Source organism: Colius striatus, chromosome 5 (assembly GCF_028858725.1).
Source record: "Colius striatus isolate bColStr4 chromosome 5, bColStr4.1.hap1, whole genome shotgun sequence".
Taxonomy (NCBI): domain Eukaryota; kingdom Metazoa; phylum Chordata; class Aves; order Coliiformes; family Coliidae; genus Colius; species Colius striatus.
The window spans coordinates 47663962-47684842 of NC_084763.1; the positions used below are offsets into that span (position 1 = coordinate 47663962).

The 20881-nt window shown below is 37.9% G+C and overlaps 1 protein-coding gene across 12 annotated transcripts in view; it reads left to right on the forward strand.

Moving 5' to 3' along the window:
• Nucleotides 1–20881, forward strand: part of PARD3 (par-3 family cell polarity regulator) — a 453311-nt gene that overhangs the window by 303360 nt on the left and 129070 nt on the right. For all 12 annotated transcript variants that reach the window (XM_061996551.1, XM_061996556.1, XM_061996554.1 and 9 more), the window contains 2 exons: nt 5206–5433; nt 10967–11183. In XM_061996551.1, the coding sequence (XP_061852535.1) occupies nt 5206–5433; nt 10967–11183 (445 nt within the window). The remainder of the gene's footprint in view (nt 1–5205; nt 5434–10966; nt 11184–20881) is intronic.

A 20881-nucleotide genomic window follows, 5' to 3' on the forward strand; every position in this document is an offset into this window, starting at 1 on the left:
GCATCTGAAAAAATGAGAACCAGCTTTTACTGTACTTTTATTCTATTTATCTTGTGTGCTTTTAACCAGGTTTTGTATATAAACAATGGATTTCTCCCATTACTGAAGATGGATGTGGTTGTTAAACAAACCACTTACTGTAGTTTGGCTTAAAAATCATCTGGTTTTAAGAAAGAAAAAAAAAAAGCTTCAAACGTGTGGTGAACTGTGTTTTAATGAACTCTAGAAGCCAGAAAACTTCAGCATATATTTACTTTAGAAAAAATAAAAGCAAACTCTCTAACTGTCAAAGCTGGACTTAATAGTATTGGCTGAAAAGGAGAGTGTAGAACTCACCAGCCCTAGTTACTATAATAGATTTTTAATTATTTTTCTTTCTATAGTTCACTTGAAGTGCCTAATCCTTGCAGTGTTTACAGTTCATCCTAGAGGTTAGAAGTATATTCAGTAGCAATTGAGCATGGATCATTTATTGAGTCCCAGGCATACTATAGTTCTAGGTGGTTATTTTTCCGTGTACACATTGTGAAAATGAAAAAGGAAGGAAAAAAAAGAATCAGAGAATATTTAATTAAAGTGTTTGTTTATTTTTACATGGTGCTTTTCAAATAAACTGTTTTATTAAATGGAACCAAATCTAAACTATTTTTGGTGTAGCTGCTTGCTCTGTTCCTTCCCTGCTCTCCCAAGCCAAAATGTAACACTTTTAGTATGTGAATTGAACTATAAATAGAAGAATTTATCAAATCTAATGGAACAGATGGACACTGCCAATGTCCTTTAAGAAAGCATTTAGAAAGTAGACTTTGCGCCTTTGCAAAACTTTTTAATCAGTTTGAGAGAAGTTTTTGACATCAGTTGCTGGTACCATTCAACTTGAGAGTTAAGAAAAACAACGTTTCAGAAAGAAACAAGGTTTTAAAGTCATTTAAAAGAAAGTACTAGTGAAAAATTTAATTTATAGCCTTTAAACTTAGTCTCTGAAGGAAATATTGTATCTCCTTTGACACCACACTTTTTGCCTTTACAAATCATCCAAGTGGATTTTGGGTCCTATATAAATGCTCAGGGTGAGAGAAGTGGAAACACAATGAGTTCCTAAACAGCATCTACATGAGGGAAAAACAAAGGGCTTGGAGCAGGGAGCAACACACAGGCTTCACGTGATCTTCATGTGTTAAGTGTCTTGTTGGATCCGCCTGTGCTGTGAAGTTACGTGGTGAGGGCTGTTTGTGCTGAGAGCAGATGCACATGCTACCAGCGTAGTCATGCAAGAACAGAGGGTGGTTGCGTGGCCTGAATGGCAAGGCCTGCCCCCTTTCACCAAGGACTGGCCATCTAGGGAAATCCCAGGGGAGTGGTGATGCATGTGTGGTAGGCCAGGGCTGAGCTTGGCAGGGTGCTGAGAGCATGTTACAAAGTGCTGGAGAGATGGAGGTGGCAGTCACTGCAGGAGGGCTGCTGTAGTACTGAGGGATGAATTCACCTCAAAGGATGTTTGTTAAGAAAATTGTTGGAAGAGAAAATTCATATAAACTACAAATTTTAAAAATGATAAAAGAGCCCCTTTTATCCCTCAGTCATTTAAAGATGCTTTAGGTAGATGTGCCTTTTTCTCTTCTTTTTTTTCTACTTTAAATTCTGATGTCAAAATAGAAGCAGAACTCGTTCTGAGCAGATAACATTTCTGATGATTACCACCAGCGCTGTAAAGGCTGGAAGAAAATGCTGACATTTTTGTACGTAGAAAACAAGGTTTTGATGTGACTCATAAATTTTAAATAGATTCCATTTTAAAGAAAGTTTACTGTTTCCTACCAGATTATGGGTAAACAACTCACTCTCTGGCTGGTGAATTCTAGTAATAAATTCTGAACTCAGTTTACAGGGAGGCTTAACTATATGTTGTGAAAATAGTAAGCTTACTATAAAGACACAAATTCAAACAAACATGAGGTTACATAATGCTAAAGAGCCCTTGGAGAAATTCTACATAAATCCTTTACTTCCTCTTCATTTTCTCCAGTCCATATTTTCTTTTTTTCTGGTTTAAGACAGTGAACTAAATAGCCGTAGAAAATAGTGAAGGTATTAAAATGCACATGGCTTTGTTATCACAATGCTTAAATTGCTTGCAAAAGGACATTTCCCTCTTTCGAATTCTGCAACCTGTCCACATTTCTGTCCATGGCCACCCAAGTTCAATAAATATTGCTATCATTTCTGTAATCCATTATTAGTTTTACAGTACTCAAGGAACATTAGGTCATATCCCATCTAGCTTTTCCTTTGGGAAAGCACAACTTACATAAATACACTTCTCACAAAGATCGCTATTGGGTGGCAGGAAATGGATTTTTTTTTTTCATGTCCTTTATGAACATGAATGGGCACATAAATGCCTTCTTTATAATTACTGTTTACAAAAAGAGCCACTCAGTAATTAGGAAAAGATATATGAGCATTTCATTTCAAGGTTGCAAAGCAGAATCTGGAATAAGGAAGTTTACAGTAAGTCGCTATGTAAGAGGATACTCTTTCCTTTTGTGTATGAAATTGAATCTGTCAAACAGTCCGTTTATATACGATTGTCCCATTTCCTCTTTTTTTCTCTTCAAAATGTTGCATTCATTTTTTCCTGTCTTATGGACTGTTTTTAACAAAATATGATCTTGGAAAGTAAAAAACCAAAATAAAATCTTGATTTCTTGTGAACTACAGTCATTAGTGGAGGAACAGCAGGTTTTGTCATATGTTAGAAAGTGGACAGTGTTACAGAGCACTGTCTAATGTTCTTTTACTTGGTGAAGAATGTTACGTAAAAATACTTGCCTTAGTCTTCAGCCGATGTTCAGAAGTTTGGAGAACTTGGGATGCAACTTGTTTGCACAGCTGGGAAACCATCAACCTCCCCTTGTCCCAGCTGACTGCTCCTGTTCTCCCCAGCAGCTGCACTGTGCCCCCAGCCATCCTCATGACTCTCAGCCCTCCAACAAGTATGGACTCTGAGTGAAGGGATGACTTCTAGGAGATGTGAAATCATCAAGATAACATTTATTATATTTGGAATGTGTCTATTTCTGGGCCAAGGGTCCAAGCAGCAGGACTTGGACTGCTGGGGGAACCAAACTGCAGTTGTGTAGACCTGTGAAAGAAGATTTTTGGTTTGTTTCTATTTACAAGCTCATCAGTAGGGGAGCTGAAGGGACATGCTTTGACAGCTGCTGTTTGAATTTTTTTGCTCTGAGGAATTTCAGTTTAACATAATCACTCAGACTTTTAATAGAATCATAGACTGGTAGGGTTTGGAAGGGACCTATAAAGATCATCTAGTCCAACCCCCCTGCTCAAGATCAGGTCCCTCAGGAATGCATCCAGGCAGATTTGAAAACCTCCAGAGGAGGAGACTCCACACCTTCCCTGGGCAGCCTGTGCCAGGGCTCCCTCACCCTTACAGTAAAGTTTTTCCTTAAGCAGAGCTTTTTGTGTTCCAGCTTTTGTCCTTTACCCCTAATAGCTGAACGGAAAATGAAAGCATTTGCGGCCTTGCTCTGTCTCATACCAGATTAACAAATGACATGGAGAAGACTTGCCATGCTGCTATTCTGTAGGACTTGCAACCCCGTTCCTCCCCACCCAGTACTGAATAGCGAAGGAAGCTGGTTTTAGTAGCATAGTACTAGTTTTCATCAACATAAGGTAACTTCATGTACCTTTGGTAAAGAACAGTGACAGATTCTGTCTGCTTTCTCCCTCCTAACATCTACCAGAATAGGGATCAATTCCAGAGCTTTGTATCATCCTGAAATAAATACTTTAAAAAGATAATTTTCCTTTTTTGCATTATTCACAGCAGACCTTGCTTACAAATGTATAGTTCATTTGTTTTGTGTTCCTGTGGGTTCAGTTCATGGCTCTGTCTCAGTGCTGACTGACTTTGAAGTTTTATCTTTCTGTGCTTCTGTCAGATGACAGTGATATCAACAGAGTGACAACCCACCACCTAGAGCTCTCAAAGGCTGCTGTGATGCCACAAAACCGTTCTCTGTTCTAGTCCCTTTGAGTGGAGAAAAAGTGGGTTTTCATTTTCTAGGAAAGGGCTCTGGTCTGAACTTCAGGAACTGTGGCGATGATGATGATGTCCCACTTCATCTTTCTCTAGGGACAAATCCTATGGAAAATCTGGCCAAGACTACACTACACTTTCAAATAAAATTACTTCATCTAAATGCAGGGATTTCTCTTTTCCCTCCATGAAAGATCTTTCCCAGTTTTAACAATAATATGAGATCTAATTGTGCAATCATTCAGATGATTTGCACTGTGGGTGTGTGTCTCTGAAAACAAAGGCTAGGCATTTAGCCCACAAACCTGAGGAGAAAAGTCTGGATGGAGAGAGGATGTTTCAGAATACTGTCTGGGGTTTTCTTGGCACACCTCCGGATGTGCTGCAGCGATAAGAGCTGCCTTCGGCCCCAGCTGTAGTGCTGCCCAAACAGCAACCTGGTGACTGCCAGGAAAGCATTTCATTTCCAGCTGGATAACTGGTGTTGCCTGACTAATTGAGTCCTTTCCACAGATATTTCTAAACAACTTCACAAAATCCCAGCAAGTCAATTGATATTTCTCAAAAGCATTTAATTATGAAATTGTTAGCGATTTGGTGCAAGTCTTTAAAACTTGATTGAAAGCAAACAGCATGTTCCTTCAAGCCAAAAGTCAGACTACTTTGCAAGACTTGCTCTAAACACAGTAGGATTCATGCCCATAATCTGCCCTTTGTTTATCACTCGTTAGTAGAGATGAAATTTTCTGCTCAAAACAAACAAAATAATTAGTTTTGTTTAATGCTGTTAGATATGTATCTCTACTGGTTTTGTGAGCCATATTTTTAAAGCCCTGTGATTACTTTATCATTCAAATTGTTAAAATAAGAGTAATGGATGTTGGTCTCTCTTCAATGATTTGAAAAGACAGACATTGCTAATATTGTCAGTTTTGTTGACTATGACTTGACATACTCATTCACTTCTGGGACCAACAAATCTGCAGAGAATTCCCTACAGATTATTGAGAGATGATGTGAATAATGTTAAGTGTGTCCCCAAAGACTTTCAGGATGGATATGCATAATCAAGCGTGCAGTTCTCAGTACTAATTCTAATTACTTTTTTCTTTTTTTTTTTCTTCTCCTAAATCACTAAGGTTCCCCAACCAGAGATGTGGGGCCTTCATTAGGTCTGAAGAAATCCAGCTCATTAGAAAGTCTGCAGACAGCCGTTGCTGAGGTGACTCTGAATGGTGATATCCCCTTCCACCGCCCGCGCCCGCGAATTATCCGAGGACGAGGCTGCAATGAAAGCTTCAGAGCTGCCATAGACAAATCGTATGATAAACCTGTGGCAGATGATGATGATGAAGGCATGGAAACTTGTAAGTAAACTATTGCTGTACATAAAGAATGCTAACAACAGAAGTTAATTCCATTAGAAAGTTGATTTAAAGTAGTAGAAGGTAATTTTAGGGTTTTAAAAGAATAGAACTAACTTCTCTTTAATCAATCTTTTTCAGGCTTTTTCTTTTCATATGCATTAACAGATTGCAACACTCTGCAGCTTCCTTCCTTTGTAAAATAAGGAAATAAGATTATTAGGAGTGTGTTTGCTTAAATTACTACAAAAATTTTCTGTAAGACAGATAATTAATTTATTAATGTAAATTAGACAAAAAAAAATATGCAGAAAGACAAAAAGCCCACCAAATCTACGTTACAAAAACATGTGCATCTAACTTTGAAAGAGCACATTTGTAGTGTCTGGGGAAAGAAGAAATCACTGTCCTTTAATTAGAGTAAGGCTGGCAGATCTAATAAAAAATAAAGTTAATGATCAGCTATTACCCACCCTAATGGGCATTCATTTACATTTTCAGTTCTTTAACCCCAAGTATGACCCAACATGTGGAGAATGTCATTAACATAAAAGAATCGCTTCAAAGCTAACCTTATCATTATTGAGCTATGTAAGAATGGGCTGGTAAAATGACAACTCGTATTGAATGAAAATAGTATGAATGGTAAATTACCTCAATCAGGGGTTGTATTAAAGTCATTGAATTTTTAACCTTCATGTTGTACTACTTTCAACTTGTCACACACTAGCAGAATTTTTTTTAATCAACCTGCAGCTAGTTAGAAGTTTATGAATGAAGATGATGGTGGGAAGTAGTAAAATATTTAGCCTAAATGCTAATAGAAAAAGCTTAAAAAGACATTTTTCCATCTCTGTTATTTAAAGAATTTTTTAGTTTCAGAGAGCCTGTTTCATAAGCATCATTCCCTAATAGTCTTCTGTAAGCTACTTGTGTAATCACTCTCTTATTTTTTTTTAAACTCTTTGCTTTTGGGTTTTTTTTTTAAGAGCCTGTTTCTAAAAGCATTCTGAGACTGAAAGGGAGGTCATTTTGCCAGTCACTTTTCTCAAAGGTAGTTATGGATAGAATTAATTCTGCTTCACTTTTCCAGCACCTAGCAATTTCACGCAGCAGTGAGGCTAAATGCTGGTCTGGTACTACTAGCTGTCAATCTGTTTCTGGACAGTAGAAGAATAGGTATTGGAAAATGTGTAGTGATCCTGCTCGTTCTTGTACACTGCATGCCTATCGTCTTTTGGGACATAAGACCATGTTTTTCTAAAAGGCCTTGTTTGGTGTGAGCCCACTGATACTAATATCCTGTTTTGAGGCATCAGATATCCAAGGATTATCCAGAAGTTACACATGATTTAACTTCATTTGACCAAAAGTATAGCAAAACTTGTCATGAAATGCTTTCTAGGTGAGTTTAGGTTTATGAGATTACTGTAAGGGATTTTAAGAGTCTTGATGCAATGCATAGAGTGTAGCAAGGAAGTATTCAGTGGCCTTTTTATCTTTTGCATGGGAGCAGTGGAAACCAAGCAAAGCCTGCTGGCTAGAAGTGAAGCTATGAGATTAGCCTTTGCCTTCATCTTCTTTGAATGGATGAAGTAATCTGTCACTGGTGAACCAAGAACCGTCATAGGAGAGCAAGAGCAAGGCTATTCTCATATCTCACATGTTAAAGAAGGGTGACCAAGCTATATGTGTAGAACTGTGCATTCTGTTCTGTTGCTTATGTTTTAAGTAGCTTCTATATATTATAATAAAACATTTTAAAAACAATCCAGAAATTTGCAGTGCCAGGTTAAAAGAAGTAGCTGTGCAGCCAAACAAACACAGTAAGCTGTTTGGACAGAATTTAGTCCTCAAGGTCTTCTCTTTCTCACAGTAGTCATGTGAGCGTAAGAGCTGGCCCAGCTATATGTTGTCTGTCAGCAGCACAAAAGGATAGGTCCTCAAGTCTGTCTTTCTGAAAACATGTCTATATCTGTGTTAAAACTGAAAGCATTGTGGTCTGCTTCACTCTTTGAAACTTATATGTGGCTTCAAGTTCCAATGAAATTACTCAACAGTGTCTTCAGTTGAACGAAGCCTGGGCACATACAGATATATAGAAGTTAATTTAACATTCTGGTCCTAATGTAACTAGTGCCTCAATGCTGCCATAATGACATTGCCTAAGTTTTTTTTAATTATATTTAATTATTCCATAATTGTTTGAAATTAAAATGTGACATTCCCTCATTATAAAACCCAGGCAAACATGTTGGTGGTCAATTTGCTGATGTCCTTGAGGTTGGACCCATTTATCTTACTTGATTTTTTTCCCCCTTTCTCCAACTGTTTCAGTGCTAAGAATGCTTCTTTCTTCCAGACAGTGACTCTTTGGAGTAGCAAATAATAGCACTGCAGAAAATTGTATAGAGGAATTCTTAACATGTCACCACAAGTAGCATACGTGGCCAAGGGGCTGGCTCTCTTCTGATTGTACTTGCTGTCTTTGGAACTATGTGCTATTAAATAACTAAATGTGTGATGAAAATCAGGTAGCAGTGACCAGTTCTGGGGTAACATTTTTAAAAGTATTTGAAAAGACATGTAAGTTTTACTGCTTGTAAAGAAGTAACATTTGTGAAAAGGTGTGGGTGTTCAGCTTTTAGAGATCATTTTTCCCGCCTTTTATTTTTTTTCCCTCCTTAATACTTGAAATAGATGACTGGAAGCAAAATGTTTATCTTGACTGTCTTGAATGAGAACAAGGCATTTGGATTGGGAGAGATCGACAAAGCTTTCTAATCTTTTGCTGAATCTTAATTGCTAGAATCTAGAGCTGTATTAAATATCACAATAAGAAGCTTAGTGGCAAAATAGCTTCACATTAAGTAGCTTTGATTCCTCATGTGCATCTTTTCCATTTTATGGCCTAATTAGGAGAATAGCTTCATAATACCTGTTTGTGTAGTTCTCCATAGTACAGCGTGGTTCATGAAATGACACCAGTTTTCAGGTTTAATTGATGTTTAAAGTATACTCCAATTTAATTTTTTGGCTTCAGCATCCTGAATGGGGAGGCAGGAGGTTGCAGGAGAGGAAGGAAATAACAGAACCAAAACAAACACATTCTCCATTTTGCAGTAACCTAATGCCATTACTGCAACTTAACAAAAATTAGAAGTTTCATTTGTAGCCTGGGCTTGAATTTTAATTAAGCAGCATTTGCATTTGTTCTCAATGCTAGTAATTAGGTGTGTGTTAATTGCAGAATGACTGTACTGCATAAAAGTGAAACAAGCTTCTTCATGTTGAGTCCTTTTAAGAAAACTGGAAATCTATTTATACTGCAGTAGAGACAGCCATGTTTACTCCACGAGAACAGGCATCCCTAGTTCACAGGACTCAGTCTAAGCTACAGAGTTAATTGCAAGCAAACTGTGTGTGATAGACAAATATTTATTGCAGCATAACTGTGGAAAGGAGGCAATATAATCTCCATAGAATATGCAAAGTAAATAATAAGAGGAAGCATTGTTATGACAAGTTGTTCAGCAACTCAGCATAGTACAGTACACTTATATATTTAGGATTAATTTCATTTTGTTATATGTTAGGATTAATATTGTTATATGTCTATGAGCAACCATAGGTCAAAATTAATTCATTTTTAAATTCTAGCAGTGGAGGTACCAAGTATACATTTGACTTCAAAATTTGTGAGAAATGTAATGGGGTTTTTTTTTACTAATTATATTCATTTGGAAGTGCAAACTTTTAAATGTCTAGTTGGTTTAAACTGGAACAGATTGTAGCTATAAATTAACATGCAAAAATTAGCATCTCTATCCAAAGTGGTTTTCCACTACTCTTTTAATAATAACTAAATACCATCCCAGACACTGATTAAGAAACACTGTGAATAAAAAAAGTACGACTAGTACAGAGGCATGTATAGAAGCTTAACTCATAGCAATTCTGAAGACAACTTAACTTAAACTGCCAAGACCTGTCGTGAAATATGTTGATGTGATCTTTAAGGGTTGGAGAATATTTGTAGAAATCTTGGGATACTCTGTGAAGAGTAACTCTATACTAACTCTATTGGACCGGTCTATATATTGTAATATTAATGAATAAACAGGGTTTTGCAGGCAAATATCTGAGAGAAGGATGATATCAAATGGTTTTCAGTAAGTGATTTGTAAACTTTTCAAGTTCAATTAATTACTTGTAAGGTGAATACAAATGATGACTAAGAAAAGCAAGTTTATGTTCTACAGTAGTTATGTATTAGAAATTTGTAAAGAATGACACAATTCAGTTGGCCATGGAAGAGTCACTGAGGTCTAGAAAAACTATTAGTAGGAATAATAGGTAGCAATTAAAAAATGATTATATTTTCCTTTTATAAGCTATGGCCATTTCCAAATCTTATTGAGTACAAAAACCCCATATTTTCTGTAGTCTGTGTGTGTATAAAGCAAAACGGCATTTTTAAACTTCTCCTGCCAGAAGTTGTTCGGAGCCTTTGTATTCATTAGAGCTACAGGAGGCAGCGCAAAGTATGTGTTTGTGATCCCCACTGCTGCTTCATGCTGTCTGTTGGAAAACTGGGAGATCATGTAGCCCTACTTATAATGTGATGTTATAAAATGTTACAGCTCCTGGAAGGTCACAGCTTCACTAGACATGCAGTGTAAGTTTTGTACTTGGCTTTAAGTTAAGTCAAACTGGTTGCAGGATTCTGACCCACAAGCTTGGAGTGTTTTATTTCTTTTTTACTAAGCTACTGGAGGAGTTTTTAGGTTTTGAACGGATTGTTTCTTTTGCTTATTTTTCTGTGTATTTTTCTGAAATATATGTGCTCTGTTAAATCTAACCTTGGTTATACTTCAGAGTTCTAGCAGTCTTGGATTAGAAATACAGAACAAATATGTTATCTGCCCTTAAAGCATTTTACTTGTTTTGCTGGATGGAATCTCCCCAACTGAACCTCCTAGGCTGCCCTGTCTCAACCAAGGATAAAACCAAGAAGAAAAATCTTGGTCCATCGTGTTTTGAACTGCTCTAGGAAATGGAGTAGTGTGACAAAACCATTGTTACTTGCATCAGAAAAAAAATGTTAATAATCCTTGTATTAAGGGTGAACAGTCCTCAATGACTTTCACATTTCTATGAGAGTATTACTAAGAATTTACTGGCAGGGCATGCTGTCATTTCTCCTTGCAGCTATTTCTAAAGCATTTCTCAACTGATTTAGATACTGAAACAAAAATCACTTTGCTAATCCTTCTTATTAATCCATATGTTACTTAGAATATCCACAAAGCACGAATCACGTTTTGCAGTGTTCTGCAAAGGTTAATTCCTTTCTTTTAGGAGTGTAATAGTACAACTGAACATTCCAGAAAACCCACACAAGAGCAGATACTGATTAAAAAAAAAGAAATATGTTGTGCATATATCCTGCTCCAAAATACATTTATGCAATAAAACAAAAAGTCTGCCCTTGTTTGTTCTTATGCTACTGATATTTCTTAATATGTACTTTCAGTGGAGGAAGACACAGAAGAGAGCTCAAGATCTGGAAGAGAATCTGTGTCTACAGCAAGTGACCAGCCATCCCACTCATTGGAGAGACAGATGAATGGAAGCCAAGATAAAGGTGACAGAAAAAAGACTGGAAAGGAAAAGAAGAAAGATCGAGATAAAGAGAAGGATAAAATTAAGGCAAAGAAAGGAATGCTGAAAGGCTTAGGAGATATGTTCAGGTAGGTGCCTTGTAATCAAATGTAGAATGGATTACTAAAAGTTTCATCTTTCAGTTATTAATTTATATCGTGACTCTTGGCTGAGGCCATATTTTACTGTACAGATGTAATCCTGATGTGTATAGGCTGATCTCTCAATTTTTGAGCCTACATCAGAACGAAAGAGCAGAAGATGACTGACAGGCTAAAGGGGCTGCAAAGGAAAAAACAGTGTTAAGCAACAAACTTCTTGGTCTTGGAAAGAGTCTTTGGTGATCTCTAAGTAGTGCACATATCCTTGACAGGTTGAACAATTTCAGACCTTGTTTTTTTATTACACTGTGCTATTCCTAATACTGTACCCAAAGCTTATGTGCTACAAAATGAGTGTTTTTCTTTGCTTTACTATTGTTTGGTATCATGGAGGCATGATGCAAAAGAGATTAAGAAGCATGAGATTGAAAATCAGCATACTTCTCTCAGTGAAAACAGGATATAAATATGATTGTGTGCTCTGAAAACCCACAGTCTGGAGAAAGGGACGGTGACCTGATTTTTACCAAGCAGTGAGTGTTTTTGAAAGTTATCTCTCCAGCAGACATAAGTGATCTGAAAGGAGCAGACTGCTGAGGGACACCCTGCTGTTCTGGGTAAATGATGAAACATGACAAACACCTTTGATCACTTGTGGGAAGAGGTGAGAGAGCAAGAAAATCAGTCCTTCTTTCAGTTAGCTAGAGTAAATAAATATATTTCCAAGAAAAAACAATATTATGGCAGTGTTTGTTTTCTTCTGTACATGCAGTAATTCATTATTTAATTTTGAAGTAAGATACCAGTATTATTTCAAAGATTTGTAACAGCGATTCTGCTCTGGAAATCTGTAAGTGGAACTTCAGTTAACTTTCATCCTTTTGCCTTCTTCATTCTGTAATACATTAATTGAACCTAGGTTGTAACTGTCTAGGTCATTGAGGGTGGTTCTGTGTCTGTGAATTGTGTTGCAAAAGTAGTTAACAGGAAAACTAGATAATTAGAAAATATTAGTTAATTAGGGAACAAAATAGTTAATTAAAAAATATTAGTTAGAAAATGTGTTTAGAAAACCCAAAATAATTCCAGCGTGTTAGACAGCATATGCCACAGAACACAAAAAGAATCATAGGAGATAGTCCTGCATGTCAGATAGGAGGAGAGCTCTTTAGCCTGGTTGCCAGCAAGTCCCATGGGAATGACTTTATCTTCTGGGTGTTTGCCTGCTTAAAGTTGAGCTTGGAGTAGTGTGTTGCACCCCAAGCTGGAGGAGAGTGGAAGGTAGGAGATATGAAATGCTGACTGGTTCTTTCTGCAGTTATTGCCATTTTTATACAGCAGAAAAGACAGATAAAATTGAGGCACACAAATTCTATGGGCTCTAACTAATGGATACCATGAGTACTCTCTTGTGAGTTCAGTCATAAAGTGTCTACAGCATCTAGAAAGCTTGGGTGGCTTCTTGGTCCTCAAGTTTCCTCCTGTGTAACATCCCCTGTATATAGAGGACCTGTGAGATAACTGCCTCATCTTGCAAGCTTTGATCCACAGGCTCAGGGCTGGCTTGCAAAGCATCCCCATCCAAAGACAGGAGCTTTCATACTCCAGAGAGATGGCTCAGTGGGGGGCTTGTTGGCTCCTCTCTGCCCTCCAGCCTTAGAGCCTAATGTCTGGTGATCGTGTGCAGCTTTCAATGCTCTAGATAGAAATGGGTGCAAAAGTGGAAATTACACAGAATCACAGAATAGTAGGGGTACTTTTAATCAGATGCTCCCAGCTAAATAGGAAGTAACCTTGTCTGTATGCTCGATATAACACTTCTGAAATCTTTAATCTGGAAACAACAGTAATTTGACTGATAGAAGATCTGATGATTGCTTTGTTGTTTGCTCTTCATAACAGTCAACGTTTCCTTGAGTTATTTTTTTTCCCTCAGTACCATTTCTGAGTGAACTTTACTTTTCAGTCTCCTCTTAATTAACGTGGGAGCAGTGCTATCTGGATGCAGTTGACTCCACGTGGATCTGTAAATTAGCTGGCACCTTGTCAGCCCACCCAAGAGAGGTGCTCCTGGCAAGCAGGAAAATGCTGATTGAGGGAATTAAGCATTATGCCTCATTTCCACTCGGTGCTTGATTTGCTTTGTTGACAGGCTTCTCAATAATGTTTGAAAGATGGGCTTTATTATCTCTGCAAGATAAGCTACTACTGCCTATAAAATGCTTTGTTTTTCTGTACATCTGACATATATCATAGATATCAAGTAATCACTGAAAGAAGTTGTGCGATAGAAAATAATGATGACAGTAACATTTAAAATTCAAGCCATGATCAAAGCATAATTGGATGTTTTGGTTCTGTGCAACATTGTGATTTCTTTGTAGTTCTGTTTCTTTTCTCTCTTTTCACTTTTTTCCCTTCCTTTCCAGTGCTCTTAAAATAATCTTTCTTCATTAGGTTGTATGGGCAGGAGCACTTGCGGGATGAAATTACTGTTAACTGACACTTTATTCCAGAGTCTGTATTTAGCCAAGGGGCTTTTTACTGCCTATATGCAAACGGGCAGCTCATGAAGTGGAGTCAATGTGATATATAAAAATAAGTCTCCTTGCCTTCAGTTAAAATCTTAGGATTTGCTACTGGGATCTTCATTAAACCGTACTGTGAGATGGAAACTCCCACCAGAGAACCCAAGGTTACATTTATCCTTCAGCATCTAGTAATCATTTCCAAGAAATCCCTGGATGATTCAGATGGCAGGTTAAAATCACAAATAAATTTTAAACGGTTCCATTGTTTTACTGCTTGTATCAAACATAGTAAAGAAGATTGATATAACTGTGAAAAAGAACTGTAAAGCTCAGGGGGCAGCCTTTTTGCCTCTGACACGCACAACTTGTGTTATTTCCAGAGGACCTTTGCTGACGTTGGACTGTGGACAGTCAGAAAGTTCACCCTTCTCCCTGTGAAATAAATCTGTCTGAGCATGTGTGTATTTCTTCTTTCAAATTGACATTTCAGGGCAGAACAGAATAATTTATTTAAATTTGTCATTTGGCTGAGAAGTCTCTTTCTTCATAGATGAATATAGGGCAGAAGTTAACTTTAAAAAGTGTTGGAGGAGATACAGGTGCTGCAGAGCTTTTGGTTACACCTGTATGTATTTCTTTTACCTGAATAGTCTCGTTATTCCTGTCTTTTTTATCCCTCAGTAGGATCACATCTTATGGCTGTAACCACATACCAAATGAGAGGCTGCTCATTTCCTTCCTCCATTGCTGGCATTTAGGAAGTGCCTGGATGGACACTGCCAGCTTGAGCAAATGGTTTTTGGGAAGCTGTTATGAAGTGCTGCAAGTATTTTTGTTTCACTACTAACGAGGCTTAAGTGGATATATGTTTGGATGTCAGAAGTTTGTAAAAATCTGTATGCTTCTCCAAGTACAGTCTAAAATACGTTCACTCATTTCTGAGCCTGATTTTAAGTATGGATTTCAAGTATGATAAAAATCAACCTGACAAAACAATCAGTTGATAAATAAGTCATTGCTGCCTTAACAAGGAGGCTTCACAGTTTCAAAGAGTGCACCTGTAATTAGTGCTGGTAGGGATACATTACTTTGCTGGGTTTCTATGTCGTGTGATTCTTTGACATTCCTCTCCTGAGAAGGAAAAAATGTATATGCCACTGCCCTCTCCTCTCCTCTTGCCCCTGCCATGTGCAAGGTGTTTTCATTTATGAAAGTGGATCCCCTCAGGATGTGAGATTTGAGGAGGTTCTTATTTGAAAATTTTTGGATGATGATGAAATGACACATCTGCTGTAGTGCTGCTGATCACTTACGATCTCTGTACTTCATTCCTGCTTATTCCCAATATATAAGCTTGGATATAGTTTCTAGATAGGTGACTGGACTGGTGAAGTAATACATCGTAGGCAACTGAAGTTATAGCTGCGTATCTTTCCCCAGCTTCTTCAAGCCATATGTAATTTTCCTTTATGGTTGTCCCTGAACCATGGTTCTGTAAGACAGTGCCATAACTTTTTTAGGGGAAATAATTTTGTCTACAAGCAAGTAGACAGACCCTCTCTTACTGGGGAGTTTGTACAGGAGGACTCCCATTGGTAAGCTTTGTGATAGAAGAATATGTCCAGCATGTGATCAGTCAGGAAAGGGTGTGCCTGAGGAGTACCATCTTTAGAAAAAACTGAACTACCGAGATGTTGAGAATGAGGGAAAAAGCAGCTCTGGATTTCCAATGAAAGTAAAGGGAGTACCAGGGAGGCCATGCTACCTGGTCATGTCTTGCTGGAAATACTGGAGGGACAGTCACTGCCTGATAATAAAAACCTGGTGAAACAAGTAGACCTTGATATGATCAGGTAAAAATGGATTTGTAAGTGCAAATGGTGTGTTAGAGTCTATGTGGTAAACTACTGAGGAAAACAAAAGGTGGAGAGGGTATACACTTTGTATCTTAACCTTGAGTTTAAGCAAGAAAATATCTGCATTGATTTTAGAGGTTGCTTATGAAGTAGATGTCATTTGAAGCAACTGTGGATGAGTGTGTTATATGAAATAAATACATTTTCTCCTCTAGAATTGAATACCTCAGTCTCACATAAACATAAGTTTTCAACAGAGAACATAAGTACTGTGTATTTAAGTTCATGGAACAAGGCTATGCTTGAAGTTAATCATGTGCATAGCAGTTTTTAGTACTGAATGCTTTGTGTTTCAAGACATGTCCTCTAATAGTGATGGAAATGTAAAGCTATTGTAGCATATAGGTGGATAAATCAATGAACTGGCTAGCCAATGCAAATGTAATATTCCCCGATTACCATTAAGGTCTAATCCTAATTAGATTTAATTACATTTAAAATGCTTACAGGGAGCCTTGCAGCGCTATATCTTCCAGTTCTGTGAGAGGAAGTAGATAATTTAGTTTGCAACCTTGTTTAGCTGAAATGAGATATACTATTGTCTTCCCCCCATCCCCATCCCCAGCTGCTTCCAGGGTACACTGGACATGTCCAGATTCATAAACATATTATTTGTAGCTTTGGATTACACATTTCAACCACATTAGCCATCTGAGACCTCTGACTGGGCATTTGGGAGAATAACCTACATGTATTACTGTTGCTTGTTTCATGACTTCCTCGTATTGCCTATTCTGGTTTTCATTTTAGTTTTCTCATCGTAATGTCTGGTGAGGAGATGAAAAGCAAATCGCAAGGGTTATACCATTGATTTAGTAATTACCTTCTTTCTCTTTCATTTAATAACAACCTTCAGACTTCTAACCATGCACATGACAAAAAGATACCTGAGTTGTGTAAAATACTGTTGAATTATACCCTAATCAACAGGACTGGAAAACACCTCAAACTCAATAAAATAAAATCTGTGGTCTGATTTTCATCATTCAGTATCTTAAGAAGCAGCAATAACGGCATTGGAAGCATGACTAATGAGACTTCATATTGGTGAATGACACTTACTGATGTATGGACTTAATAGAAAACATGGGAACGAGCTCTGAAAGTTGGAAATTATTATTATTTTTTCTTTAGTGCTGTGCTCATGGCACAAAATGCCATAAATCTTGAGCCTTAGAATGTAGAGGAAGAAGTTATTGCTTAAACACCTGTCAGCTGTATCATTTCAAACTTGGAAGGTCTTTGCTCGCATGCTGAATGGTGCCTGGGTTTGCTAATGCTCAGCTGAGAACATCGCTGACAGCTTGTGGTGCCTGTGCTGAGACTTTCATCAGAAATGCTGAGCTGGGTCGTTGGTCAGGTAAATGGAATCTGGGGCCATTTGTGCTCTGTTTTTTGCCTGCCACTACTATGAGCCAGCTGGCACAACTTTCATTAAGTCCACATCTGCTTCCCCTTTTCTGCTACCATCTAGAAAACATGCAACCCGCAGCAATGGTAGATACAGTGTCTAAACATGATGCCTTTTCAGGCTTCAGAGGAGCTGCAAGTTGGATACTGCTAATGACAACTTCTTGCCCTGTGCTTCTCTGAGCTACTTTGTCCTGATCTGTTTTCAGAGTTTCAGCCAGCCTCAGGGACACACAGAATCAGAAAAGCCTTTCAAATTGAATCAGCTGTGCAGCAAATTGTCATCTTTGATGCAGACAATTACCCAGGACTCTTAGAAATGTCTTTCAGAGCATTTACATATTCTTCACTTCCTTCCTTCCAATTAAAAGCAAATAAGGGACCGAAAGAGATAAGCTTGATTGAAAATAGCTTTTCTTTTTTTGGAAAGACAAGCCATGCTCCCTCCTTCCTCTCTGCACTTTTTCACTGCCCTTTTTCCTGGTGCTTGGTGGAATCAGTTGCTTTGAGGAAATGTGTGTTTCATTGTGGGCAGCCCCAAACACGCCAGCTTTTGACTAAGATGTCATTGGGTTGGTGGGCAGTGAATGGCAAACTTATGTTTCTAAACCAAACAAATTCACATAATCTGTCAGAAGTTTAAGGAATACAGCTTTGTTAAGTGCTTAGTAAACTCTGTGACTTTTAAACGAAGCAGCTATGGTATGTGATTGTGTGAGGCAGATTTGAAGTGAGAGATTAGCATAATTGTATGTGGCTTTGTAGTTTGGCATTCTGACAGAAAGCAGGGCTTTGCTCTATGTACTCTTAACACTCGATTTTCCCAGAGTAAATCCTGAACTTGTAAATCTGAAGGGGGTATATCATACGAGTTTGTTGGTTTGCTTTTTTTTTTTCATTTCAATAGAATCAGGGATTTTGTTTCTAACATCCAGAAATGTGTCAGGATGACCTGTTACTAGAGATGAGTTCACAGTGGCTGCTAACATATTCTCCCAGTATTCTTCTTTTGCTTGTCAGTGAGTTTAAATAGAGAACCTTTGACACCTACAGCACCGTCTCTGCCTGCAAAGCAAGAGAGGGAAGCAGGCGGGATGACAGCTGAGCCCTCCGCCATCCTGCCCGGCGTTCTGCGGCGCTTCTCCTCCAGGCCTGCTGGATGAATATAGAACGCAAGTGTCAAGGATGACACCTACTTTATAATCTCTGCAAAGCAAGCCTTTTCAAAGAATTTGTTGACAGTTCTGAGATTCAAAGTCAATTTCGGTTTTAGCTCATGTAGAAATAGGGTTTTTTCCTCCACCTGATGTGATAATTGAAGACTTACTAGGCAGTGTACTAGTCCTGAACAAAATATGGTGAATAAATACTGTCTTGAGACGTGAAGGATCTGTTAGATGAAAAGCTCTATTAATGACATTTGTTTCATTATCTGTTGGAAATGTTCTTTGGAGATTTAAGTTGCTACAGATAGCACCTGTACATTGGTACATGCTTACAGATGCTGCAGATAACGTTTATAAAGCGGAAGCTTGTTTGAAAATTTCCTTTTAGAAACAGGAATAGGAATGTTGTCCTAGATGAAAATTAATGCAACTTAATATATTTTTATAGCTGAAGATGACATTGGTTATTAAATCATAGTTACTTCAGGTACTTAAGTTGGCAGCTGCAGGACAAGTGATTCTTTCCTAAATGCAAAACTCCAACTTACTACCGCATTTCACTTCCCGCAAGCAACGATCTGTACTCACGCTACGTTGGCAGACTTATGCCTCCTGTTAGGATTTCTACATGTCCTACTGATCGCAGGGAAATAGTTGCCAGAGACAGAGTCATAAAATACTTCAGTGAAAATGGCAAAATGAGTTAAAGCTAGTATGGTTTCTGGAATAGAGTATACTAGAATAGAAATTGTCTGTGAGCCACAGCATTTCCATGAATGTAGGAAGAAAATAGTGGGTGTAAGATATTCAGAGGGTTTATTTAGGCTTCTAAGTTGTTGTTTTGGGGAAAAATAAAGCAATAAAACTTTTGTGGAAAAGAGAGAAAGAAATATTAGAAACACAATTCCAACAGGTTATGCAAGTAGTATTTACCTGACTTTGAATCTCTTCGTGACTTCTTTTGGAGAAGAAAAAAAAATAGAAATAAGAGGAACTGAAGAGGTACTGAAAATACTACACTTCTAGAGTGATTCAGGCAGGAAGGGATCTCTGCTTGGTTCAACTCTTGCTCACAGCAGTCCAGCTTCAAGGTTTCATCAGCTTGCTGAGTGTCATGCCCAGTTGAGTTTCAAATATCTCCAAGGATGGAGACTCAGCAGCCTCTCAGCAGCCTGTCACAGTGCTTAACTGCTCTCCTAGTGAAAAGTATTTGTCCTTGGTAAGAGGAGATAAGATACACTGAATAATCACTAGTACAAAAAAATGTGACTCAATCAGCATGTACTTATCCTTTTCACGAAGCAAAAACATTTGGATGTAAGATTGTAATCCAAACATTTTAATTTTTAAAGGATTTTTTTTAATATGTGATTACGCTCTGGGGATAACTGCCCCCACAGTTCCTTGAACACTCAGGAAATAAGGCAGCTAAGCATGCATTGGTGACTGTGAGCTACTCATTGGAAGCTAAGTGTTAGGAAGAAGTTCCCAGTAAACAGGTGCACCCCAGCGCTTTGTCTGTGAAAGTGGTCAGTAGTAGCTCTCAAGGGCTGTGGGAGCTATCAGAACTGAGTAGCAGTTCTTCCCAGGTCTCTCTTCCAGACTTTCAATCATCTGCAGCTCAAAGATTTCTTGAGAATAGTACCTTTGGACTCAAGTACAAAATACAGCATGTGTATTTTCTGTTTTGGGCAGATCAGGTCTTTTGGGGATTATTTAGAATAAGTTCTGTATTGAGGAGCTGCTTTTGCATTACAAGTGCGAAGACCTGATTGCGATGCACTGCGGTAGATCTGACTCATTATGTCAGTATTTTATGGCACTCAGGTAAGCATGTTTGCAAAGTAGCAGTAAACCTTTTTGATGTGCAATAACGTTTCAGTAGTTAATGCAGTGTTCCACTGCATATTAACTTTTATGGCTTCTATGCAAACTTACAATAAGCTGGAGTGCACAGAAAGCCTGTAGATGTTTGTAAAATAGACCCTGCTGGAATGCATTCACTTCCATGAACTCGTTTAACAGTGTATGTTTGAGCTAGCAAATGATGTGATTAACAGTAAATTTTGAAATGTTTGCTTCTGCAGAAGATAAATTCATAGTTTCTACAAATGTTAATACTTTCTTTTCAAGACTTTTTTGATATCAGCCTTATAGCTCCTAGTTCCCAAGAACACAGTATGGTTTCATGGAACTATTTTTAACAAATGTAACAGCAGACTACTGATTTAAAGGGTCTATATTATACATTGAAAGCATGTTAGTAATGCTATATTGGTAGAGAAATTCTCTAGCAGTTCTCTAGTTCAGTAGATATATTCACTTCATAGACCTGACTTTGTCAATGGAATCTGCAGAATTAGTCCTTATTTGTACTTGCAAGACAGAAATCTGGAGTTTGGCAAAGTTGCTGAAGCTTCTAAGAGGAATTGTTTCCTCATGTAAAGAGCGGGATAGTACCTTGTCTATGCTAGTGTCTGCAAGGGCTTTGATGTCCTGTGGCGTTTCCTGTGTTGTAGAAATGCAAAATATTTGTATGCCAAAACCACATGCTATCTATAGCTTCCAGATGCTGCTGTTGAGTTTAGTTTGAAGGTGGATGGATGGTGAATGGATGACTGGAAATGTATGTAGATTTCCTTTTTTCTGCTATGCTGTTACAG